At 42.0% G+C, this 26,998-nt stretch overlaps 1 protein-coding gene and 3 long non-coding RNA genes across 5 annotated transcripts; 3 read left to right on the forward strand and 1 right to left on the reverse strand.

Annotated features, from left to right (window-relative positions):
• The first annotated feature begins 1,545 nt into the window (after positions 1 to 1,545).
• On the forward strand, positions 1,546 to 25,622 carry LOC309705333 (zona pellucida sperm-binding protein 3-like). Of its 2 annotated transcripts, none has more exons than XM_082531091.1 (10): positions 1,546 to 2,024; positions 2,102 to 2,217; positions 2,308 to 2,411; positions 2,479 to 2,653; positions 24,428 to 24,545; positions 24,623 to 24,705; positions 24,786 to 24,940; positions 25,067 to 25,219; positions 25,294 to 25,374; positions 25,447 to 25,622. In XM_082531091.1, exons 1-10 carry the CDS (start codon positions 1,644 to 1,646, stop codon positions 25,605 to 25,607), a joined length of 1,527 nt encoding a protein of 508 aa, XP_082387217.1. In that variant the 5' UTR covers positions 1,546 to 1,643; the 3' UTR covers positions 25,608 to 25,622. The 2 variants fall into 2 exon arrangements, with proteins under 2 accessions (XP_082387217.1, XP_082387216.1); XM_082531090.1 differs by lacking the exons at positions 24,428 to 24,545; positions 24,623 to 24,705; positions 24,786 to 24,940; ... (1 more) ...; positions 25,294 to 25,374; positions 25,447 to 25,622 and adding exons at positions 2,898 to 3,015; positions 3,093 to 3,175; positions 3,256 to 3,410; ... (1 more) ...; positions 3,764 to 3,844; positions 3,919 to 4,097 and having other exon boundaries at positions 1,549 to 2,024.
• LOC309705337 lies at positions 5,664 to 8,506 on the forward strand. The gene is made up of 3 exons (XR_014276537.1): positions 5,664 to 5,723; positions 6,481 to 6,585; positions 8,238 to 8,506. It is a non-coding gene; the product is annotated as an uncharacterized lncRNA (long non-coding RNA).
• Positions 13,177 to 17,136, forward strand: LOC309705390. The gene is made up of 2 exons (XR_014276544.1): positions 13,177 to 13,544; positions 15,366 to 17,136. It is a non-coding gene; the product is annotated as an uncharacterized lncRNA (long non-coding RNA).
• Positions 21,445 to 23,047, reverse strand: LOC309705340. Its single transcript, XR_014276540.1, has 2 exons — positions 21,847 to 23,047; positions 21,445 to 21,601 (listed from the first exon to the last, which is right to left on the reverse strand). It is a non-coding gene; the product is annotated as an uncharacterized lncRNA (long non-coding RNA).
• Positions 25,623 to 26,998: the final 1,376 nt, after the last annotated feature.

A 26,998-nucleotide genomic window follows, 5' to 3' on the forward strand; every position in this document is an offset into this window, starting at 1 on the left:
CTCTTTTAAGGTAGTGGATTCAAAATGTAATGCAAAGTATTTACATGTCTCTGCTATTAAATAGTGCAGTTATTTTCTCTGCAGCACAGTTACCCATTGCATGGTATGGTCTCAAACACGAAGAGTGAAATGTTACAATTAACCCCATAGTCTGGGTTAGTTGTAACATATCCTGGGGTGAAATGTAACACAATGAAATAAGGGTACTAACAAAACATTAACATGTAATCTTTGTTTATTCAACACATGAATGCACTTACATCCATTTATGTAGCTCTGTGTGTGTGTGACAGAATGCAGAAATCTAGCTTTTGAACATATTCCAACCCCCCAAAAAAGACAAATTATGGAATTTTCTGCAACTGAATATTTCATTAATTTTGGTTGGTCTTCCTTGAGTTTGGCCTCATTGGCTCAGTGGGCATTATAACCTACAACTCTTGCACCAATTTTGAACATAACAATGAAGCTGAAAAAATGTAGTTGTTCACCAGCATCGCAATTCCATTACTTTTTATCATGGCTTACCTTGGTGTGGTTTGCAAAGTGCTTCAGAAAGATGAGGAAATCTGTTTCTTGCACCCATCCTGACTTATTTCCACTACCAGTACTTCCTACTGGTCCATCTCTGACACAGTGGTCTGCATAATGTATGTGTGGGAACACAAACAGTGGAGGAATTGTGTTGCCAATGGCATTAACCGCATATACAAAAGCGACCAGTGAACCTCTCTCTGCTGATGTCGTTGCCCCAACTTGTTTAATATAAGTTAAAGTAATAGTGTGGTAAGTTGTAACATCTGCATTATTGTTACAACTAACCCAGACTGTTGCTGTTACAACTGACCCAGACTCCTATAGCCATGAACTCGCTAACATTACAGCCAACGGCTAAAACATTAGCACTAAAGACCTACACAGAATATATCCCCACAGACATACAAATAACATAATTAAAGTTTGATGAGTTTAACTGCAAAGCAGATAATGCTATTAGAAATTGAAATAAAGTAGAAAAACTTACTTTTTGGCATACAAATGACTTTTTTTCATGTTAAATTGTCTGTGTTTGACAAAATGTGCTGATTTTTCACATGTGATAGCAGAACTGAATTGGGCATGCACAGGATGAATCACATCATTTGAAACTTAGCCCTGATTGGAGAAATTGGAAGTGTTACAACTGACCCACGTTACAACTATCCCCGGTCTCCCCTACAAGTAAATTACTCACATAGAAGCAACTACTACAACCACGAGGTACACAAAGCACCCTTTTTCGGTGTTAGATCTTTGTACAGTTCCAACAATTTCTCACAGACTGCTCTCGTTAACACGATCTGCATGAAGTACGTAGTTATATCTTTTCCCAAATCCATATGAAGCCTCCTACCCGTCTTTCCTACCCACTTTTCCTTCTGTGAAGGAAGGGAGTTTAGGAAAGCAGGCAAGAGGAACCCCGAGACTGCGTGGATGCAGGTAGAAGCTCATTAGTGTTTGAGTGGACTCAGGTGTGCGGGGTACGCTGACGAGGCTGATTGGTTGAAGCTTAAAACGCTCCTCGTGTCAGCCTAGAGCGCTGTCTCGTGGGTCAGACAGGAGCGCTCGCGGTCCGAAGCTGGTTGCCTCGTTTTGTTTTCTTTATGGAGCCTTTACATTTTTGGGTTGACCTCCTCGTTGGGCTCTTCCTGTCGGGACTCTGCGTTCAGTCATCTTTAGTTTTCCCGCCGCCACCGCTTCATGCTTTCTTCCAGAGGGCTCCGCGTTCGTGGAGCCACAGCCACACTCACAGCGCGCACCAGGAGCAAAAAGAACGGGAGCACGTGAACACCGTTGGCGTGATCTGCCACCCGGACTCTCTGGAGGTCGTGATCAAGGCAGACATGTTTGCTATTGGAGCTCCTGTTAACAGCGACGACCTCCGCCTTGGAGTGGAGGGCAGCGACGACTGCAGAGCCGCAGCGGCCTCTGAGGATGAGTACAGGATCCACGCTGGCCTCGCGGACTGCGGCACCAAACACATGGTAACTAATCTGTGCTGCAGCTTATACACGTATTAAATCTTACATCGTCTACTTATAAACACACCTGCTCTCCACAGATGACTGAAGGATGTCTAGTCTACACAAACCTCCTCATTTACGCTCCTGTGGCCTCTCCTCATGGCGTAATCCGAATGGAGGAGGCTGTGATTCCAATTGAGTGCCATTATGAAAGGTCTGTATTCCCATTTATTTTTAATAAAGTACACCTTCAAAGATTATCAATATATTCTTCACTCTTTTAAAAACGTGCTTTGTATTTTAGGAAGTACAGTTTGTCCAGCTCTCCACTCCAGCCTGCCTGGATCCCCTTCACATCTAGGCAGACCACAGAGGAACGCTTGGAGTTTGACCTGAAGCTGATGACAGGTGAGTTGACTTCCATCACTGACTTCTTGGCCTTGATTTTATACTCACCGCTCTGCTCTCTGTGCAGACAACTGGCAGCACGAGCGTGGGGTTAATGTGTTTTACCTCGGCGAGCCCATCAGCATCGAGGCCTCAGTCAGAGTTGGACATCACGCGGGACTCCGGGTGTTCATGAACAGCTGTGTGGCCACTCTTCACCCAGATGTGAACACTCAACCCAGATACAGTTTTATTGAAAATGGGTAAGCACACAAAGGCCTGGATTTGGACTACGTTAGAGTGGATTTTAAGCCTGAGCGGGAGTTGCAAAGTAATGAGGGGCTAAAGTGATGAGCCATTTAGGGAGTGTAACTGTTGATGATGAAGATGGTGTAAAGGCTGGCTAGAATGGTTTGAGTTATGGAGACTTGAGGTTAAAGTTTCTACAGTCAATGTAAGTTAAGTGTAGTTTATCTGACTCTCACATTACCCTAAAATCTTGTTTAGGTGCTTGGTTGACTCAAGGCTTCCAGGGTCGAGGGCCTTCTTCCTACCCAGGGCACAAGACGAAAAGCTCCACTTGGTGATCGATGCCTTTAGGTTCCACAATGCCGACAACGGGGAGGTGAGAATGTATTGTGGCAGTAAGTCGTACTCTTGCAGATGTGCTTTCTTTGTCTTTCTGACAAATTCTCTTGTTAGGTCTACATCACATGCCATCTGACTGCTGTCCCAGTGAATGATGCAGAATCCACAAATAAAGCATGCACCTTCATAAATGAAAGGTGTGTCTGAAAGTGTCCAACAGATGATTGAAAGTCAATGCATGTGGGACTGACTAAAACGTGCCAATGATTCTCTTCAGATGGCGGTCAGCTGATGGGAACGACTACCTCTGTGGGCAGTGTCAAAGCCAGAATGAAGTCGTCCAGCCCCGCAGTAAGCCCATCAGCCAAGGGAGATTTGGTCCCCGTGGGTTTGGGAAACCAGTGGAACCTGAACCACTGAGGACTAATCAGGGTAGAGTTTCCAGTCTGTCCATTGTAGCTGCTGTTTAGTTTTGTGCATGCTGGTCACCACTAGATGTCAGCATTAACCCAGTTTTGTGCTCGAAAGTCTGATGGTGTCCTATTTTCTTTTGGGAAGTGTGGGAACATGAAGCTAAACTAGGACCAGTGAAGGTCTTGCACTCACAGAAGAGCAGGCCTCTACCTGTGGAGAAGCTGCCTGTGGGTCTCAATAAAATCGGTGGGCCTGCTGTGTATGGAAGCCAGTGGAGAAGTGGAATACATAAACTTGGTAACCAGAAGGGCAACAGTAATTACTCATTTTTAGTCTGGTTTTGTTATAAGTGAAACTTCTTAAAATAATAGATTTGGAGAAAGGACTGCTTCCTGACTTGTCTGCACCAGACCTTGAAGAGACTGATGGCAAAAGTGAAATGGCTGGAAAAGGTAAACTAAGGTCTTGTCAAGTCTTTTAAAATTTGAACAGTGATCATGTGGGGTTCTCTTTCCTCCAATTACAGGTGGGGAAGAAGATGCTCCAGAGTTTAAAGTGAACCTTGAAGAATCCTCTCTGGACAACAGCACCACTGCAGCTCCCCATGTCAACACCACCTCAGAGTTTGAAGTGGAGGAGACCATGCTGTCTAATGCAACTGCTATAGAGTCTGACCCTAAGAAATAAACTTAGCTATACATTGTACTCTGATCTGACTAATCTGTTCTGTCAGTTACACAATCTTGCAAATGGACTGCAACAAGGCACATTTCTTTGGAAACACGGGGTCACTGGTCAAGATGAGACTTTTGGAAGGAGATCATGATGTAGAGTAGCAGGCAACATGGAGAAACCTTAGATTATGGGAGACTGCTGCACTTAACATGTTGCTGGTTCTAACTCCTATAGCTGTGGGAAGAACTGACAAGTGCACTTGCATTTTGATACTGGACTTGTCTTCTAACATGAGGTTGTGAGATGGTGCTGGTCTGTCTCGAATGAGGGTTGTATATGGAAGGAGATCCAGTTTTGAGTCTGACTTGCAGCTCATCAATAACACCAACAATGCACAGGTGGATGGCAGGATTATATTAAATATGGAGCTGTCAGGCAGGAGGAAGAAAACACAAGTTCTGGGATGTAGTGAAGGACGGAGCAAAATGGCAGCACTAACATGAGATTTTTAGTGATGATTGGAAACAATACTTATGTATTATATACTGCTGGGGGGGAAGAGATCAAGGAACATTTTTAAAAAAAAATTTAGATCAGATTTGAAATATTCGAGCTGAATCTGAAATGTGCTGTTTGTCCATCAATAAAATGACTCGTCAGCAGACATAATCAACCCTTTGAGTGCCAGCATCAAAGTCAAGGCAATACATAAAACATCGATCTGTAGAATAATCAAACTGCTTCATGCAGTGCCAACGTCTAATAGTACAAAATGGGTGAATTAAGACATGATTCAGTTTAATCTGCAGTAACTGAGCTGGTCTCTGAGACATGCTGTCTGTCATGCCTGATTCCAGCACTGGAGGAAACTAGATTGCTCACTGTGGTAAATGAATTTCATTTAGGAAGTTGTTTCTCTACTTACAAGACAATCAGTTGGGGTGTTGGGTGGACAAATGTGAATGTGTCATCATGGCCAACATTTCTGCTGCTCCCAATAATCTCTATATGAACATTTTGGTGGCTGATCAAAGTTGCATGAGTGTCTTTGCAACATGAGTGACATCAGTTCACTGTGAAAACAAAACATAAGTTCAGAACCCTTGGCATTAATGTCATCGCCCTCTTTTCTTTTCGTTATTTTGTTATTGTTTTTATCGTTAACTCGGTTTTCCTGGGTCTTTTTACGTATGTTATGAATAAATCTTCTTTTTTTCGGTACCGGTGCTACTTTTATTTTGTTGTATTTATCCGCGACACCTTAAACGCCGGTCCGTGAAAATATTGTCGGGCACAAACCGGTCCGTGGCGCGAAAAAGGTTGGAGACCGCTGCCTTAGAGGGAACATTGACAGGAGCGTTTAAACCTTTAATAGCTTCAAAATCTTTCCCACTTAAGTCGGTCCTTGATATGAAAGCATATTGGCGATAACAGCTCCTTCAGCCTGTCTGGCTCTTTTCATTATGTTTATATTATAACCTACATATATCTGAGAATAAGGATGACCTCTGCTGTAGTTCCTGTTTCCTGCCGCTATAAAAGACTTCCTCTTCACGACTAGCAGAGCTTGTTTCTCTGGTTTCATTTACAAGAAAAGCAAAACATAAAAGGAGCTACGACTGTCCTCACACAAACAACAGCAGCAGACTTACACAGGTAAGTTCTCTCATTTCCTGGTGGATTCATTTTTGCTTACTTTCACTCACATGACTTTACTCTGGTCTCTAATGCAGCATTTATTTTATATTTAAAGATACAGTGAAGTGGGTTTAACATGGAGTGGATTACACTGCACTTAGTCTGCCTTCTCTTAAATTACAAACATACTCATTCACATGAAAAATGATCTATAAGTCTGCAATATTACAGTTTTGACAAACGTAATCAGTTTAACTTTCTGACACAGGGAGAGGTGAGTATCATGAAACCTGTTTGTTGTCGTGTCGCACGCACTGCTTTAGATACTGGACTCGTTTCTGAGCCACACCTGACAACATAAATAAAATTCTGGTTTAAAAGCAGTGTAATGAATAAAATAAAAGCATGTTTGTCAATGGCTATAAAATATGCTTCACTTCTTTGTTAAAGAATTACTTAGTTTGCTTTGTTTAATTAATCCTCTGTAAACTGAGTGTTGAGCGATCCTTCCCTGTTATTTATCTGAAGCTGACAGGAGGCTTCAGCCAACAAGTTACAGATACAAGTTATTAGTGTGATTTTCTCTCTTTATGTCACAAAGTTAAAGCTGTTTGAGAAAACAACATTTCTCACTAACAAGCCTCTCTTAACAATCTCTTAATTAAAAGTAAACTCTAATATTAAAAAAGTATCTTTTGATTTCAACTGAAGAAAACAACATTTTAAAAAGCAATTGCATGAACAGTAAAAACAGTGACTTCTTAAATCTCCACAGGATGAAGATGTTTGGAAGAATGATGAGCTGCTGTGTGGCTCTCCTCCTGACCTTCAGCTCTGTGTCAGCTGTAAGACGAAAGCTCAACTCAATCACTGATCTGAGGTCAGTAGGCTTTGGCCAGTCTGTGCCTGAGCAGAGCCTCTGGTTGCTCCGCTGGTTTGCCAGTGAAATTGACATTGACATAAACGATGACATAAGTCTGATCTTTGACCCAAATAGTTTTGATTATGGCTCACATCATTATCGCAACGATGAACAGCTGTTAGACCCACTGCCGTGGGGATATCACTATATATATATATATATATATATATATATATATATATATATATATATATATATATATATATATTTATATTTATATTTATATTTATATTTATATTTATATATATATTTATATTAGGTGGCTGTGGCTACATTGTAGCTTGCCATCACCAGTGTGTGAATGGCTGGTTGTGTAAAGCGCTTTGGGGTCTAGTAAAGCGCTATACAAATACAGGCCATTTACCATTTTTTAAATATAATATAATATAATATAATATAATATAATATAATATAATATAATATAATATAATATAATATAATATAATTATTATGATTATTATGGATTTGAAATTTTACATAATTGGTACGATTATTGCGAAAGAACTTTTAAAATCAAAATAGTTACTATTTGAATATTAATTGCAACTATGGTGTTTTCCAATCAAGCCTTCGTCACTGTGAAGACAGTGATCTTATTAAAGGGGTTAAATTATATCTGCCTGAATACAGACACTGGCATTATTGGAGTCTTATGGGAACCATTCTCAGATTGTTAAATAAAACTTAGAAGGTCGGGATTATTTACCATGTGAAGTTCCACAATGCAGATGACATCTATATTTAAGGCTGTAACCGAATTAGCTTTTTTTTAAAGAACAGCTGATTTACTGATTTATTTTTTGGTTGACTAGTGCAACGATATTTTTATTAAAGAGCATATCACTCTGATTCTTAGCTCACTGCACAGACTTCCAGTAAGATATTTAATTGTTTTTTTAAACTTACTTCAGATAAATCACTGAGAAAGTTTGGGCCCTAAATTTATACCTGACATGTTTAATTAATATGAACCTGGCAGGTATCTGCAGTAGAGCCGCTCATCCTGTGGTGCCTTGATGTGAAAATAAAGAGGGTGATATGACATTTAGTAGCGCTGCTGCCTGCTGCTCAAACAAACTGTCTTAGATCGTCTCCAACTATATCCCTTTCTATTTCAATAATCGTGTAAGTTTTTAAATTAACACCACATGGTCTCATATTTCATGCCTTTCCTTACAATGGGTTTATTCATCATATAGTTCATTTTGGGGAAATGTGCTTATTATCATCAGTCATCTTTGTGTCATTGGAACAGCAATAAATGAACATTTCAGCATCATCTGCTTGACTCGTGCACATTCGTCACTGAGCATCACTTTCATCCAAACATCCACAGTCAACAATGGTTCTTCTTTAGGAGTCTCTAAACTTGTTGTCTCCTCTTTAGATTTTCATTTGGATTATTATGTACATCAATTTCATTTATTACAGTTCTGTCACAACGCTGGCTCCTGTTGCTGCCTGTTTTATGCATTCATTTTCTATTGGGTGTTATGTTTGATGCCCCTGATCCACAGTGACTGTTTCTTTACAGCTTGGAGATGTTTCATGAGGAATGTTGTAAAGCTTAGAGTTAGATGATATTTAATCCTGTAACATTATTTTGTCAGTTTCAGATGCTGTGCTTCGTGACGCCCTGACTCTGAGCTCTTTGATGATTTTATTTCCACAATGTAAGCAAAGAGCAAACACCTTGAAAACAGACTTCTCCTCCAGTATGGTGTCACGCTCCAGTATTAAAAGTGTACTAATATAACTAAAGAGAGAAGTACTGTAATCCTAAACAAAGTTCTACAGGGTCACTCACTGCTAAAGTGTTGACTTCTGACTCACTGGTCGACTGCACACATTCATTCATTAAAATACTTTTATGCCAACATTTACATGGTTTTCTTTGTGTTTCACAGACTTTTAGTACAAATCAAATAAAAAATAAAACTCAATTTCAGTTACAGTTTGAGATAATGAAACTAAAAGTTTGAGTTGTAACTAGAGATGGCACGATACCACTTTTTTATGTCCGATACCGATATCATAAATTTGGATATCGGCCGATACCGATATGAATCCGATATAGTGTCTTTTTTAATCAATAAAACTGTTTTTTTAATATCTTGCTGCATTTTATATAAGTTCAAACTCAAGTTAAAAACAAAACTAAACACTAAAGCTAGTCTGTTATACCTGTATGCAAAAAATACACTGCACCCAAAATATTTCACGGTTCAGCAATACTGATCAATCTAATAAACTTAAACTTACTGCATCCTCCCTATTCTGGTATTTTAAAGAGTAAGCAACCTAACCAATAGGGCTGCAAACTCCCAGCAAAAAAAAAAAAAAAAAAATAGGGAACCAGCTCATGATGCTTAATCGATGTAATCAACTTTAATTTGATGCAGTGTGAAAAAAAAGGCACAGAAATCAATTATTAATAATTAAATAGATTCAACATCTTTCTTCAACAGAATTGCAGACTGCACAGATGGTACCTTCCCAAAGGATAAAGTACTATAGCTTACTAGGTTATATTCGACTTAATAGTCACTATATACAGTAATGGACTTCTATACATTTTACATCAAATTAAAACTTTGGGTGTAAGATTCAGATAATTATTTATTAAAAACTAGACATTCTAAATGAGAATAAGAAAGAAAATTATGTCTTTGTGCCCCCTTTTCCCTGTTAATGCCCTATCGGCCCCCCTGGCTAAACTTTGCTAGATCCGCCCCTGCACAGTTACCAGCCGTCAGTTACATAGAAAAGGATCCTGGTGTAGAAAGTAATATTAAATAAATTCTAACTACAGCTTATCAAGGTTAAATGTGCTGCTGTTGTTCAGCCGCTGGTTTCCTCTTTCTGGTGCAAAGTGAGCCAAAAACAAAGAAGAGAGACAGACTCGCGACAGAAAAGCCATCAGCTGATCATTGATCAGTTTCATGATTGAAGTAGCAGCAGGAGAGGGAGGGAGAGAGAGGCAGTCGCCCCATATATCGGTTGTTAAGCTTAAGGCTGGAATGCTTTACAAACATTCAGAGATGAACTACTATCGGATAGTTGTAACATTTTTGACATTTCTGTCTGTAAATTGGAGCTCGTTTAAGGTAGTGGATTCAAAATGTGATGCAAAGTATTTACATGTCTCTGCTATTAAATAGTGCAGCTATTTTCTCTGCAGCACAATTACCCATTGAATGGTATGGTCTCAAACACAAAGAGTGAAATGTTACAATTAACCCCCTAGTCTGGGTTAGTTGTAACATATCCTGGGGTGAAATGTAACACAATGAAATAAGGGTACTAACAAAACATTAACATGTAATCTTTGTTTATTCAACACATGAATGCACTTAGAGCCATTTACACTGAACAAAAATATAAACGCAACACTTTTGTTTTTGCTCCCATTCCCCATGGGATGGACGTAGAGACCTAAAATTCATTCCAGATACACAATATTACCATCCCTCCCAAACAGTGGTCACAAATCAGTCCAAATGTGTGGTAGTGGGCACATCTGCTATATTGAGATAATCCATCCCACCTCACAGGTGTGCCACATCAGGATGCTGATCTGACATCATGAGTAGTGCACAGGTGTACCTCAGACTGCCCACAACAAAAGGCCACCCTGGAATGTGCAGTTTTGTCTCACAGCAAAATGCCACAGATGCCACAAGCAATGAGGGAGCGTGCAATTGGCATGCTGACAGCAGGAATGTCAACCAGATCTGTCGCCCGTGCATTGAATGTTCATTTCTCAACCATAAGCCGTCTCCACAGGTGTTTCAGAGAATATGGCAGCACATCCAACCGGCCTCACAACCGCAGACCTCGTGTAACCACACCAGCCCAGGACCTCCACATCCAGCAGGTTCACCTCCAAGATCGTCTGAGACCAGCCACCCAGACAGCTGCTGGAACAATTGGTTTGCACAATCAAACAATTTCTGCACAAACTGTCAGAAACCGTCTCAGGGACGCTCAACTGCATGCCCGTCGTCCTCATCGGGGTCTTGACCTGACTCCAGCTCGTCGCCGTAACAGACTTGTGTGGGCAAATGCTCACATTCGATGGCGTCTGGCACGTTGGAGAGGTGTGCGCTTCACGGATGAATCATGGTTCACATTGTTCAGGGCAGATGGCAGCTGAGAATGTCCCAGTTCTTGCATGGCCAGCATACTCACCGGACATGTCACCCATTGAGCATGTTTGGGATGTGCTTGACCGGCGAATACGACAGCATGTACCAGTTCCCACGAATATCCAACGACCTCGCACAGCCATTGAAGTGGAGTGGACCAACATTCCACAGGCCACAATTGACAATCTGATAGACTCCATGCGACGATGTGTTGCACTGCATCAGGCAAATGGTGGTCACACCAGATACTGACCGGTTCTGGGTCCCCAGACCCCCAATAGCGCAAAAAACTGCACATTCCAGGGTGACCTTTTGTTGTGGGCAGTCTGAGGTACACCTGTGCACTACTCATGATGTCAGATCAGCATCCTGATGTGGCACACCTGTGAGGTGGGATGGATTATCTCAATATAGCAGATGTGCCCACTACCACACATTTGGACTGATTTGTGACCACTGTTTGGGAGGGATGGTTATATTGTGTATCTGGAATGAATTTTAGGTCTCTACGTCCATCCCATGGGGAATGGGAGCAAAAACAAAAGTGTTGCGTTTATATTTTTGTTCAGTGTATGTAGCTCTGTGTGTGTGTGACAGAATGCAGAAATCCAGCTTTTGAACATATTCCAACCCCCCAAAAAAGACAAATTATGGAATTTTCTGCAACTGAATATTTCATTAATTTTGGTTGGTCTTCCTTGAGTTTGGCTTCATTGGCTCAGTGGGTATTATAACCTACAACTCTTGCACCAATTTTGAACATAACAATGAAGCTGAAAAAATGTAGTTGTTCACCAGCATCGCAGTTCCATTACTTTTTATGAAACATCATGTTGGCAGCAGGAGCTGACTGTTTGAAAGATGAGGAAATCTGTTTCGTGCACCCATCCTGATTTATTTCCACTATCAATACTTCCTACTGGTCCATCTCTGACACAGTGGTCTGCATAATGTATGTGTGGGAACACAAACAGTGGAGGAATTGTGTTGCCAATGGCATTAACCGCATATACAAAAGCGACCAGTGAACCTCTCTCTGCTGATGTTGTTGCCCCAACTTGTTTAATATAAGTTAAAGTAATAGTGTGGTAAGTTGTAACATCTGCATTATTGTTACAACTGACCCAGACTCCTATAGCCATGAACTAGCTAACATTACAGCCAACGGCTAAAACATTAGCACTAAAGACTTACACAGAATATATCCCCATAGACATACAAGTAACATAATTTAAGTTTGATGAGTTTAGCTGCAAAGCAGATAATGCTATTAGAAATTGAAATAAAGTAGAAAAACTTACTTTTTGGCATACAAATTACTTTTTTTTATGTTAAATTGTCTGTGTTTGACAAAATGTGCTGATTTTTCACATGTGATAGCAGAACTGAGTTGGGCATGCACAGGATGAGTCACATCATTTGAAACTTAGCCCTGATTGGAGAAATTGGAAGTGTTACAACTGACCCACGTTACAACTATCCCCGGTCTCCCCTACTTCTCTCTGGGATAACTTTCTCGGAGATGAAATGCCGGTGTTGTGCCAAAAACTGATTTCCAATATTTCTGTGTATTTTTTATGTGTAATATCTTTACGTATGTTCGTAAATAGACTTTGGTGAACAGGGTTTACAAAGGGGCTATATAGAGAATTAAAACAATATCTGTTTTTCAAGTATCTTTACAACTCTCTGCTATTGTACTTACATTATAACCAATCCGGTCCTTTATCCCCACTTAAAATATTTTCACAGAAATATTGTAATATTTGCTGCCATTTCTGCTGTCCTCTTGACCAACTTACTCTTACAAAAGACATTTTTAATGTTAATGAGATTTTTTTTAACTGCATAAATAAAGGTTATATAAAAGTCACTGCCAAAAACTGATTGCGGCTTCTACCTTGTTACACGAATGTTGTTTGTGGCTCAAGATGACTTTATGTCATCCATGAGGGATGCATTTGACATATGTTTAACATATTATAGCCCAACAAGTTTATAGCAGTTTAAATACGAGCAATCAGTTTTTGGCAAATACCGGAAATCAGTTTTTGGCAGACAATCACTTTTTGGCACAACATTTGGTAACGAGGCTCCAAATGCTGAACCAGACCCACCCCACAGCCGCTCTATCACGTGATGCACACTGCTCCGACGTTCTACGGTTATGAGCCGAGTTATGCCATGTCGCAAGTTTTGTGAGGTGCTTTTCTTCTTGGATCGGATTACATTTTTTATTTCTCTCCTATATCCGATCCAGTAATTTAGGTCAGTATCGGACTGATCGGTCCATCTCTAGTTGTAACACAATCACATCTTTCTATGTAGGGATCTCAAAGTTTGTTAATATAATGACAGTAACTATAGAACGCCTTTAAATAAGGAAACTTGAATGACCAAACAAATCATACAAGAAAACACTGCCACTGAATAAATGTGTACACTATTTAAAATTCATTTGTAACCAGCTCCTATATTAAACAATACTGCAACCTCTCACCCTACAGTCGGGCAGACACGCCCATATTCAAACTTTGGGCATAAACTTGCTCATAAAATGATCAATAATTTGCTTTCACGTGACTGCTAAACTAGAAACCCTTAAATCCATGATGGCGTTGCTCTTTAGTAGCCTCATCTAAATATCTGGATTGTCAACCTTCATCTTCGCCACTAGCGGAGCTTATTGCTCTGGTTTCATTTACCAGGAAAGCAAAACTTAAAGGGAGTTACGACTGTCCTCACACAAACAACAGCAGACTTACAAAGGTAAGTTTCCTGGTGGATTCCTTTTCACTTACTCACATGATTTTGCCCTAATGCAGAATTTTTTTTTCTATATTTAAAGATACAATGAAGTGGCCACTTGGGACATGAGAGAAAAAAATAAGATGAACTTTTGCGAGATCGCAAAACTATTGTGAGGATAAGTAGTACTTTTAATAAACTTATAAGATAAACGTTTAAGATGTTTTCAGGCATGAATGTAGCTGTGTTACCTTCAAATATCTGATCGGTTCATCAAGACATATTTGCGCATATTTGTAAAAGTGTTCGTTTTTGGAGAAGTCTGTTACCCACCAGCTCGAAGCTGAGGTCGAGCATCGGGAGTGCCCCCGCACTCCCGGCACATCGGGAGTGCGCTCCCGATGTGCCGGGAGTGCGGGGGGAACACCGCACTCCCGGCACATCGTGCCTCGACCTCCTTGTTTTGTTTTTAAACTTGATATAAAAAGTTAAATACATTCAAATAATTTGTAATTAGTACAAATATTAATAGTTTTCATAGCCTTTTTATTAAGTAATTCACGAATCAATTTTATGTAAGATACAGTATCATTGTAGTAGTGTTTAAAATTAGGCTTTTGGCTACTGTATTTGCATTTGTGAAAATAAAAATTAGCTAAGAGACAACTAACAAGTTTATTATGGCGACAACTGCGTCAATCACCCTGCAGACACGTCCATGTTTAAACTTTGGACCTAAACCTGCTCATACAATTATTAATAATCCGCTTTTACGTGACTGTTAAACTAGAAACACTTAAATCCATGATGATGTTGCTCTTTAATACTCTCATCAAAATGGCTGGATCATCAAGCTTCATCTTATCAACTAGCAGAACTTGTTGGTCTGGTTCTATTTACAAGAACAGCAAAGCATACAGGGAGCTACGACTGTCCTCATACGAACAGCAGCAGCAGACTTACACAGGTTCTCTCAATTTCTTTATTTTCACTCACATGACTTTACCCTGTTTTCTAATGCTCCATTTATTCTACCAATGACAAAATATTTAAAGATACGATGAAATGGATTGTACTTTGTCCACTTTCTCTTAAATTGGAAGCATACTCATTCAAGTGCAAAATGATCTAGTTTTGATGTTATTAGTTTAACTTTCTGACACATGGAGAGGTGAGTATCATGAAACCACCTGACAACATAAATAAAGAAAATTATGGGTTAACAGAAGTGTAATGGCTAAGTGGGAAAAAATAAAAAGATGAATGAAAAAGCACTCAAATATGTAGTTGTTTCAATTTGCTAATAGCTATAAAATATGCATCACTTCTTTGTTAAAGAATTACTTGGTTTGCTTTGTTTAATTAATCCTCTGACAACTTATTGTTGAGCGATCCTTCCCTGTTTATCTGAAGCTGACAGGAGGCTTCAAGTTACAGATACAAGTTATTAGTGTGATTTTCTCTCTTTATGTCACAAAGTTAAAGCTGTTTGAGAAAACAACTTTTCTTAATAAAAAGCCTCTCGTAACAGTTAATCAAAAAACTAACTTTTGATTTCAGTTGAAGAAAGCAAAATTTTAAAATGCAATTCGAACCCATAATAGATGGTATAAACCAGAGAGGAGAAAAACAAGTAAAACCTGTTTCAGAGTTTGTGTGGCTGAATGGCTATCAAATTATAAACTAGGAGTACATTTAAAGTTGTCTTAATCATGATTATCCTATTAATCACATTATGCAGTCATCACATAATCGTTTCACTTGGTCATGAATCACGTAATGAATGTCAGAATATAAAGTATGCATGAACAATAACAACAACAACTTCTTAAATCTCTCCAGGATGAAGATGTTTGGAAGAATGATGAGCTGCTGTGTGGCTCTCCTCCTGACCTTCAGCTCTGTGTCAGCTGTAAGAAAGCTCAACTCAATCACTCATCTGAGGTCAGTAGGCTCTGACACATCTGCCCAAGAGGACTGCCTCCGGTTCCTCCACTGGTTTGCCAATGAAATTGACATCAACACAAATGATGACATAAGTCTGACCTTTGGCCCAAACCATCGTGATTATGGCTCACATCAATATCGCAACGATGAAGAGCTGTTAGAGCCACTGCCGAGGGGATACCGATACTACAGTCTTGGTAATATCCATCGAGAAGGATCGTTGCAACTTCCACCTCAGGTCATCCAATCGGAGCAAGAGGACGGTAACAGGGCTCGAATCATAATCAGAGTCAGGGAGCCGAACCATGGACGGCGAACTTCACGTATAATAGACCAAGTCTATATCACACAGCATTATGAGGCAGCTGGATATCATCGGACAGCGTATGATCCACAACATACATATGGGATCACTACTAGCCTCTTAAGAGCGATCAGGAGGTTTTCCATGGACAGTGATGACATCAATTTACTGATGTCTCTCAGAAACCGCTATAGAAGCAACGCTGATGACTCCCAGCTATCAGAGATAAGAAACATGTGGGGACACCTCGCTTGTCTGGGACTGTTGTTGTTTATTGTGATCCAGTAGAAAAAATTCCTCTCACGAATAAAACACACGTCAGCATGATGTGCTCCATAGCACACAGAGTCGTCAAAACGATGCTTTTGCCTTTTCAGAAAGGTACTCTAATTTGGAGGACAACACATGTGTTTATTGTTTCATCTGTCTTGTTGTGCTTCTTGCTTCAGTCTTTTTTGGTCTTGTGTATCTGTCATAGTCATCTAAATATTAAATCAACTAAACTCAATGTCAATGTAACTGGGCCATGAATTACATATTGTTGTAATTACACAAAATGTGTTGTAGACCACATATTTTATTTTCCAGTTTATACCTGACTTTTAGGACCTTCAAGCCTGTAGTTATGTTCTTTATCAGTTAGAGCCCCTCCTCATTGTTCTTCTTCTTTGGTGCAACCCTATAAATACAGTGTACCCCTTTGGCCTCTCCCGTTTTCTACAATTTGCCTGTGAGAAAGCTTGGTGTGATTTATTTCCAGACACTGTACAACACACATATAATGTATATTTATCCACCCTGATGTTTCTGATTGTGATTTTAGTTCAGTTATTGTCATCATTGTGCCTGTTTTTGTTAGATGCAATAAATGTGTAGTATGTGTGTGCCATAAATGTGTTTTGGGCACCGTTAACACTAACATGAATATATAATTCTGGCTAGCTTGTGTGGAAAATACATTATTAGATAAGAGGGCTTTTATTAGTAACATGTTAATCTAGAAGCTATTGAACGCGCAGAGCCTTAAAAAAGCATTTTGCTTGTAACTTGTAGACGTGCCTGCTTAGCTACAGTTAAGGACAGGATGTGCTCCGGTCGGGTACGAAAAGAATAGAACGACAGGAAATATCTGCAGTCTAAGACGACTGAAAATAGTTCTTTAATACAGATATAGGAAGTGTCTAAAGGTCACTAACTGTAATAGGCGTATGATATGATATGATATGTTTTTGCTTATGCATTAAGAGGCTGAACCTGATATACAAAAACAGTCTGATGTGTTTTTTAGTTGAGATCTATGCAGACGGTGACGTTGTGTGCTTCTCCCACACGTATGTTTAATACATCAGTTTTTTGAATCTACTTGGTTGGTGTATTGGTGGTTTTGTTCTCAACCCCACATCAAAGAATCGTAACACTTGGAAGATGTGATGGGTTGAGCTAACCCTCTTCCCCACTGTTTGTATTTGGTCGTAGGAGCTGGAGCGGTCACGTTATTTACTTGGAGGTCTTTCTTTCTTTTACCTTTCTTTGTCAGACACAACGCAGGAACACACCGGTTACATCAACGCAGATTAAATTGAGCTTTTCGTTTTTGATGTATTGCCACTTACTGCAAAACGCTTAGTAAACTGTGTTACATCGTTCATCTTCTTCGTCATGTCCTGCCAGGGTTTTTCTTCCCTTAGTCATTTAGCCCCTGCAGTCTTTTTCCTGGTATTTTCCCCGAATCACTGAAAACTTCGGTTATGAAGCTCCTTGTGAAAAAGAGAGAAATTGACGTATTTTAACATTATAACACAGTACAATAATTATTGGCTTTATTATTGGTCTATTTATTCTTCAGATTGTTGAAAAAGTAGATATTAACCAAATTAGTGAGTACTTGAGTATTAATAGCTACCATGAAATCTTCCAATCAGGCTTTCATCAATGTCACAGCACAGAAGCTGCTCTCATGAAAGGTGTGAAATTATATTTGGTGTACTGGTATTGTTAGTTCTTAAAACAGTATTCAATACTGTTGATCATAATATGGCATTATCATCTTACAGGAATCATTCTTAGACATAGAAGGTGGGGATTGTTTACATTTTGTCTCTATTGACAAAGCTGATTCATGGATTTATGTATTGGTTGACTACTGCACTTCTTTTCTTGCAGTAGAGCGCGTCATGTTGTCTTAAAATCACAGCATCTCGTATTTCATGATATTTCCTAAAACGTGTTTATTCATCACATGTTGAATTTTGTGTGGGATAAAAGAGAAACAAGTTACAACCACTTATACCTAAAACTGCAGGGGTATAGTAGGTATACGTAGTAAAAAGTAGTACAAACTGTCAGTGATCAACACATGATCAGCAGGAGCTGAAGAAGTTGTCAGAATATTACAGTGAAGTGGTGTTTGCTTGCTTGGACTGAAAACCTGAAACACTCAGATGCCTGTGCCGCATTTTCCTATTAAAACTGCCAAGAAACAACAAGAAACAACAAGAAAGTGTGAAGTTTACTCAGAGTAAAAAGTTTACAAGTTCAATAACAGTTTGTGAATCAGTGTGGCTCGTTTGAGGAGAATGCACAATTACTCTGATGGATAAATGACACGTGTTGATTGAGAGTCTATTTCACTGATGAGTTTGTTACTATTATCCATCGCTCGCTCTGTTTTCACTGACTGGGAAATAGAGACCGGGGTGACTAGACATGACACGTGGGACACGGGAACAGAAACTAAACACAAAGATGAAAATAGAGGGAGGGAGAACTAAGATTGCTGAGAGCTTGAAAAATAAGAATAACCAAAACCAAGAGCAACAGTAATCAAAGAATATTAAACCAAAAACACAAACACTGGATCATGAGACCCATTTCCATGACAACTATGACAGATAAGAAACATGTGGGGTGACTGGTCCTGATTCAGGACAGAGAAGAGACTTCATTGGTTGCTGTGCTGGCACACTCGCACCTGACCCAACATCAGGCCCAGAAAATGGGCAGATTCAGAATCAGAATCAGAATCAGAAACTTTATTGTCATTGTCATGAGAACAACGAAATTAAGAATGGTCCCCGATCATTGCATCATCCCTAGCAATATCAAAATATAAATAAAACAATAAAATTCAATAAATAAAATAGATAGAATACTTAAAATACTAATAAGATATAACAGTAAAACATTCACATACATTCCCACACACATGCTTCAGACCGTGCATGGATTAACACAAGAGTGGCGTGATGGACATTTTTTTGTAGTATTCAGATGTGTTATTGCAGTTGGATAACAGCTGTGTTTGAGTCTATTAGTCCTTGCTCTGATTGCCCTGTACCGTCTGCCTGAGGGCAACAGTTCGAACAGGGAGTGGCCAGGATGTGAGGTGTCTTTTATGATGTTTTGGGCCTTTTTAAAACAGTGGGCGTTGTGTAGAACTTCCAGTGTGGGGAGAGGGCAGCCAGTGATCTTTTGGGCGGTGTTAATGATCCCTTGGAGTGCTTTCCTCTGAGCCCCTGTGCAGCTAGTGTACCAGATGCATATGCAGTAAGTTAGAACACTCTCAATGGTGGCTCTGTAGAAGGACACCAGCAGTCTCTGTGTGATGTTATTCCTCCTGAGAATTCTCAGGAAGTACAGTCTCTGTTGGGCCTTTTTCAGCAGCTCGGAGGTGTTCACACTCCAGGAAAGGTTCTCCTCTATATTGACTCCCAGGAAGCGGAAGCTTGCCACCCTTTCTACACAGTCCCCATTTATGAATAGTGGTTGGATCTCTGCCTTTTTCCTTCTGAAGTCTATTATGAGTTCTTTGGTTTTTGAAGTGTTGAGGAGGAGGTTATTGGCCTTACACCATGACGTCAGCTGCTCCACCTCGTCTCTGTACGTAGACTCGTCTCCCTTGGAAATGAGCCCCACCACTGTGGTGTCATCTGCAAATTTCACAAAGATGTTGCTGTGGTGGCGAGGAGTGCAGTCGTGTGTGTAGAGAGAGTAGAGCAGTGGACTGAGCACACAGCCCTGGGGTGAGCCAGTGCTGAGACTCAGGGCTGAGGATGTGTGATGGCCAACTCTGACTCTCTGTCTACGGCCCGAGAGGAAGCTATTGATCCACATGCAGGTGCTGTATGGAAGCCCCAGGTCTTGTAGCTTGGCCACCAGTTTGTGTGGAAGGATGGTGTTAAAAGCTGAGCAGTAATCCACGAAGAGCATCCGCACATAGCTACCATGCTCTTCCAGGTGAGTTAATGCAGCATGGAGTGCTGTGGCTACAGCGTCTTCCGTGGATCGGTTTGCTCTGTAGGCAAACTGGTGTGGATCCAGGCTGCGGGGCAGGGCTGCTGTGATGTGTCTGCGGACCAGCTTCTCAAAGCATTTCATTACCACTGGGGTGAGTGCCACCGGTCTGTAGTCATTCAGGCCGGTGATGTGGGGCTTCTTAGGCAAGGGGACTATGGTGGAGGACTTCAGGCAGAGTGGGACAGTCGCCTGTGCGAGGGATTTGTTGAAAATCCTGGTGAAGATCCCAGCCAGCTGTCCTGCACAATCACTTAAGTTGCAGCTCGTTACCTGTTTCAAAGGGATCCAGTGTTGTTTTTTACACATATATAACTTGGCTGCATAAATAACTGGAAGCTGAAACTACAATATAGAGAATCAGCCCAATTAAAAAGCCCTGCAATTACATATACTCAAGGTTATGTTTTTATTGTAAATGAAAGGAAATAATCAGGAAATGAGTGTTTAGCAGTCACAATAAGAGCTGACTGAATTCTTTAAATACTAAGTAAAACGGCTTCAAAGCTTCCTTTGTAACCTTCTTAACTAGAACATAGTCTGGTAAGTAGATGTGGGAATCAACAGACACCCCACAATACGACTTTCAAAACACAGAGATGTGATGATTAAAGAAGCATAGACTCATTGTGGGCATTACAGTAAGTGCATCAAAGGGTTTTTGTGCAGTGTATGACTAATATTTAATCAAAATGATAGCTGGAAGACAATCAGTATCGGGTGCATGTGGAATGTTTGAAGTTCTGCCATAAAATATCTTAGTTTGATAAATGATGACAATAAAAAAAGGGTTGAGTTGTAACACAATCACATCTTTCTACATATGAATGATCTCAAAAGTTTTATAGTATGATGGTAACTATAGAACAACATTAAATGGGTTAAATAAAACCCGAATTACCAAACAAATCGTACAAGAAAACACTGCCATTAAAAACATGTACACTATTTTAAATTTATTCATAAGCTTCGACATTGGAGACTCTACTACATCTCTGACCCTGGACTCTTTTGCTGGCTCATTCTTACTTTCATTTAGGTTCAAGTTCTACAAATGCTTTCTGCACATTTAGACTGTTACGACCCCCTCTGCTAGAGGCCAGGGGGAGAGTAACAGCTCTTACACAGGAATCTAACAGAAACAGGGATTGTATTACCAATTGTATAACTGAAAACCATGAGGGCTGCGCACAGCAAGCCACTGGGCAACGTCACATACACACACAAAGGGCATTTTAGATAAGCAAATGAGGCTTGAGGAAGGGAGGAAGAGTAACTCAATACAACAAACCCTACTCTTTTTTTTTTTTTTTTTTTTTTTTTCTAAATGACATCAGAAACAGCAGTATGCGACATTACGTGATGGCAGAGCTTCAGTTCATCCTTTGTCATTTTTTTTTTTTTTTTAATAAATAGGACAGGGGGAATGAATGAGAGAAAGAGGGGGAGAGAAAGAAAGAAAACCAAAGGGGAGAAGAGACGGTGAGAAGGGGGGGGAAGAGAGAGAAGAAAAAAAAAAGAACTCCTGGGTCACCTGTATGGAGAAAAAAAAAAACAAACAAACAAAAAAAACAAACAGAGGAGACAGCAAACAACAAAGAGCAACATAATAATAGAGAAAACAAAGCACCATCACAATAAACTAGCTAGTCATAGATATCAATATTTACTAAATAATAAACGATATTGTGCAGCACACAAGATAGACAGCGCACAGTGTGCTTTGAGGCAGCAGCCAAGAAAGCTGTGGTCCGCGTCTGTGAACACCCGTGTGTACACCTGTGTGGATCAGCATGCTTGCATTCCAAAGGTTTCTCCATGTAATGATCTGCTAGGGAGTGTGGGGGGGCCACAGCCCCGTCCTCCAGGGTGTGAAGCGGGTATGGAGGAGATCAAAACTCCAGACATCCAGAGGCCCCCAGAACACAAGAGACCATGGAAGACCAACAGAGGGGCAGCCGCGCCACTGTTCCAGTAAGAGCTGAGGAGAGTCCCAGATGAGGGCTCGCCCAGCAGCCGCGGAGCAGAAGTCAGGGGGAGTTGCAGTGACGCGCCCGTGAGCTCCGCCGGCCCCCAGCTGTGCCTGAGTGACCGAGCCCTAGGCCGAGAGGCCGGGGGCACCCCACCTCCAAAGGGGCCCGAGCGAGCCCCAGGCCCCAGGCCCCGACAAGTGGCCGCCAAAGAGTGAGCCGGTGTGTACCCGGACGCCCACCCCCAGACACAAAGAACCACCAACACACCGACACCTGAGGGAGTCCGCCACCGGCAGGGGAAGTGGTGGTGGGTGGAGATAGGCCTCCAAACCTTGGAGGGCCTGAGGTGTCCCCAGAGAGGTGGCGTCTGATACCCAACCTGACATATAGACACAGACATACAGGCACACACAGACACAAACATCCATTCCCACCCTCATGCTCTCATATGCACTCACTCCACACTCAACCAACGTGGAGACAGACATAAAGAGACGCTGTACACACGATCACACTCCCCAAGCGTACTCTACAAACCGGGTCTAGGTACCCTTGCCCCTGGAGGGGGGAACTGCACCCAGACCCAGGTGGTGTTACCCTTTTCCCTGCGGTGGGGAGAGGCAGACCACCCCGACTCCGCAGCAGCAGGGAGGCCCCACACCCCAGACCGCAGCCGGACGGCCAACTCCTCCTACTAGCCCTCCCGCTCCAGCAGGCCGCAGAGAATGGGGGTGGGAGAAGACTCCAAACCTCCCTCCACCCGCTCATTGTAGTGTTGATGCATATGTGTTCTAAGGTGCAATTAAAACCCAGGAGGGCATGGAGCTACCTGCCAAGGAGCAGCAGGTAAGCGCATAGTCCCTCCTGCTAACCCTCAATGACTAAGTGTATTTAAAATTGAGAGGTGGGCAACGACGTCAGGGGTGAGGTATACACCCTGATGGTAATTTGGACTCCGTGATTGTGCCCACCCCCAAGATCCTATATGTATGTGTAATGAGAGTGTGAATAATGTGAATGTCTAAGTTGTGGGATAAAATTGAGGCAGAGGCAGCCAGAAGGGGACAGGGGGGGGGGGGGGGGGGTAGCCTCCTCTGCACCCTGGTGACATACCCCCACTCCAAGGCCCTGCATGTGTGGGTGGTTGTGGAGGAGCGGGAAGAGGGAGGCAGCTGGAGATGGGGAGGGAAGGAAGGGAGGGGCAGGTAACCCCTCCCTGGGGCCAGCTCCCCCGCTGACCCCAGTAGGCACTCCCACCCTTCGCGACCCGCCAGGGAAGGGGGGCCCAGGCCCATCAGACCGGGACCCAGTGCAGTAGCGCCCTCCGGCTCCACAGAGCCCTGGACAGTCCACCCAACCCCACCACAGAGAAAACTGCACCCACCCCACCATCCACACATCTTCCAGACTACATAAGACGGTATACGCCCAGGCTGAGATCTTCCTCCACCTCTCCTGTATCTCCCCCTCCTGCAGAGAGTTCCTGAAGAGAAGAAAGCTCCTGCAAGATGTGACCATCCCCCCCACCAGTTGAAGAGCCCCCCAGGCGGCTCGACGCACCGGCGGCACCCTGCTCCAGGGCCGGGCCCCCATGCACCCACCCGCCCACAACCCCGGCAACACACCAACCAGGACCCAAGCCCCCGAGGCCCGGCCCGGGCCCCAGCCCAGAGACGGAGCGCCCCCAGAACCTCACGCCCATCCCGGACCCACCCAGGGGCAGCCAGGTTGCCAGGTCAGTAACCCACGTCCGTCAGCACAGACCCTCCCCTAGCCCCGCTGCACGCAGCCGCGAGGAAACAGTCACCTGAGAGCCAACAGAGCCCCCAACCGGACGTGACCGCTACCCCGGGTTGAGCCCCCCAAGGAAGATGCCTCCAACAAACCCTACTCAGCTAACCTCGGCTTTGCACACACAGTTTAACTAGTAGGCATTCACAGCGAGCCGAAAAGGCAGACTGCGCTCTCTGTAAAGCAGGGAGAGTGGGATCACTGGTGACGTCTGAAACCTCGCATATTACAGAATGTAACACCTGCATATGTGTAAAAAAAAAAAGAAAAAAGACTTTGATTTTGCCACCCTACTTGATTTCTCCATTTGCCACCCTAAGAAAGTTTCTCTAGATCTGCCCCCTTTTGGTGTCATAATAAGAGCTGACTGAATTCTCTAAATACTAAGTATTCAAAGTTTCAAAGCTTCATTTCTAACCTTCTTTATTAGAAGACACTCTGGTAAGTAGATGTGTAACTGTTGATGATGAAGATGGTGTAAAGGCTGGCTAGAATGGTTTAAGTTATGCAGACTTGAGGTTTATTAAAGTTTCTACAGTCAATGCAAGTTAAGTGTAGTTTATCTGACTCTCACATTACCCTAAAATCTTGTTTAGGTGCTTGGTTGATTCAAGGCTTCCAGGGTCGAGGGCCTTCTTCCTACCCAGGGCACAAGACGAAAAGCTCCACTTGGTGATCGATGCCTTTAGGTTCCACAATGCCGACAAAGGGGAGGTGAGAATGTATTGTGGCAGTAAGTCGTACTCTTGCAGATGTGCTTTCTTTGTCTTCCTGACAAATTCTCTTGTTAGGTCTACATCACATGCCATCTGACTGCTGTCCCAGTGAATGATGCAGAATCCACAAATAAAGCATGCACCTTCATAAATGAAAGGTGTGTCTGAAAGTGTCCAACAGATGATTGAAAGTCAATGCATGTGGGACTGACTAAAACGTGCCAATGATTCTCTTCAGATGGCGGTCAGCTGATGGGAACGACTACCTCTGTGGGCAGTGTCAAAGCCAGAATGAAGTCGTCCAGCCCCGCAGTAAGCCCATCAGCCAAGGGAGATTTGGTCCCCGTGGGTTTGGGAAACCAGTGGAACCTGAACCACTGAGGACTAATCAGGGTAGAGTTTCCAGTCTGTCCATTGTAGCTGCTGTTTAGTTTTGTGCATGCTGGTCACCACTAGATGTCAGCATTAACCCAGTTTTGTGCTCAAAAGTCTGATGGTGTCCTATTTTCTTTTGGGAAGTGTGGGAACATGAAGCTAAACTAGGACCAGTGAAGGTCTTGCACTCACAGAAGAGCAGGCCTCTACCTGTGGAGAAGCTGCCTGTGGGTCTCAATAAAATCGGCGGGCCTGCTGTGTATGGAAGCCAGTGGAGAAGTGGAATACATAAACTTGGTAACCAGAAGGGCAACAGTAATTACTCATTTTTAGTCTGGTTTTGTTATAAGTGAAACTTCTTAAAATAATAGATTTGGAGAAAGGACTGCTTCCTGACTTGTCTGCACCAGACCTTGAAGAGACTGATGGCAAAAGTGAAATGGCTGGAAAAGGTAAACTAAGGTCTTGTCAAGTCTTTTAAAATTTGAACAGTGATAATGTGGGGTTCTTTCCTCCAATTACAGGTGGGGAAGAAGATGCTCCAGAGTTTAAAGTGAACCTTGAAGAATCCTCTCTGGAGAACAGCACCACTGCAGCTCCCCATGTCAACACCACCTCAGAGTTTGAAGTGGAGGAGACCATGCTGTCTAATGCAACTGCTATAGAGTCTGACCCTAAGAAATAAACTTAGCTATACATTGTACTCTGATCTGACTAATCTGTTCTGTCACAGTTACACAATCTTGCAAATGGACTGCAACAAGGCACATTTCTTTGGAAACACGGGGTCACTGGTCAAGATGAGACTTTTGGAAGGAGATCATGATGTAGAGTAGCAGGCAACATGGAGAAACCTTAGATTATGGGAGACTGCTGCACTTAACATGTTGCTGGTTCTAACTCCTATAGCTGTGGGAAGAACTGACGAGTGCACTTGCATTTTGATACTGGACTTGTCTTCTAACATGAGGTTGTGAGATGGTGCTGGTCTGTCTCGAATGAGGGTTGTATATGGAAGGAGATCCAGTTTTGAGTCTGACTTGCAGCTCATCAATAACACCAACAATGCACAGGTGGATGGCAGGATTATATTAAATATGGAGCTGTCAGGCAGGAGGAAGAAAACACAAGTTCCGGGATGTAGTGAAGGACGGAGCAAAATGGCAGCACTTAAAGCTAAATCTGAAATGTGCTGTTTGTCCATCAATAAAATGACTCGTCAGCAGACATAATCAACCCTTTGAGTGCCAGCATCAAAGTCAAGGCAATGCATAAAACATCGATCTGAAGAATAATCAAACTGCTTCATGCAGTGCCAACGTCCAATAGTAGAAAAAGGCTGAATTAAGACATGATTCAGTTTAATCTGCAGTAACTGAGCTGGTCTCTGAGACATGCTGTCTGTCATGCCTGATTCCAGCACTGGAGGAAACTAGATTGCTCACTGTGGTAGATGAATTTCATTTAGGAAGTTGTTTCTCTACTTACAAGACAATCAGTTGGGGTGTTGGGTGGACAAATGTGAATGTGTCATCATGGCCAACATTTCTGCTGCTCCCAATAATCTCTATATGAACATTTTGGTGGCTGATCAAAGTTGCATGAGTGTCTTTGCAACATGAGTGACATCAGTTCACTGTGAAAACAAAACATAAGTTCAGAACCCTTGGCATTAATGTCATCGCCCTCTTTTCTTTTCGTTATTTTGTTATTGTTTTTATCGTTAACTCGGTTTTCCTGGGTCTTTTTACGTATGTTATGAATAAATCTTCTTTTTTTCGGTACCGGTGCTACTTTTATTTTGTTGTATTTATCCGCGACACCTTAAACGCCGGTCCGTGAAAATATTGTCGGGCACAAACCGGTCCGTGGCGCGAAAAAGGTTGGAGACCGCTGCCTTAGAGGGAACATTGACAGGAGCGTTTAAACCTTTAATAGCTTCAAAATCTTTCCCACTTAAGTCCGTCCTTGATATGAAAGCATATTGGCGATAACAGCTCCTTCAGCCTGTCTGGCTCTTTTCATTATGTTTATATTATAACCTACATATATCTGAGAATAAGGATGACCTCTGCT

This window comes from Aulonocara stuartgranti (assembly GCF_965226115.1).
Source record: "Aulonocara stuartgranti genome assembly, chromosome: 4".
In the NCBI taxonomy this organism is placed as follows: Eukaryota; Metazoa; Chordata; class Actinopteri; order Cichliformes; family Cichlidae; genus Aulonocara; species Aulonocara stuartgranti.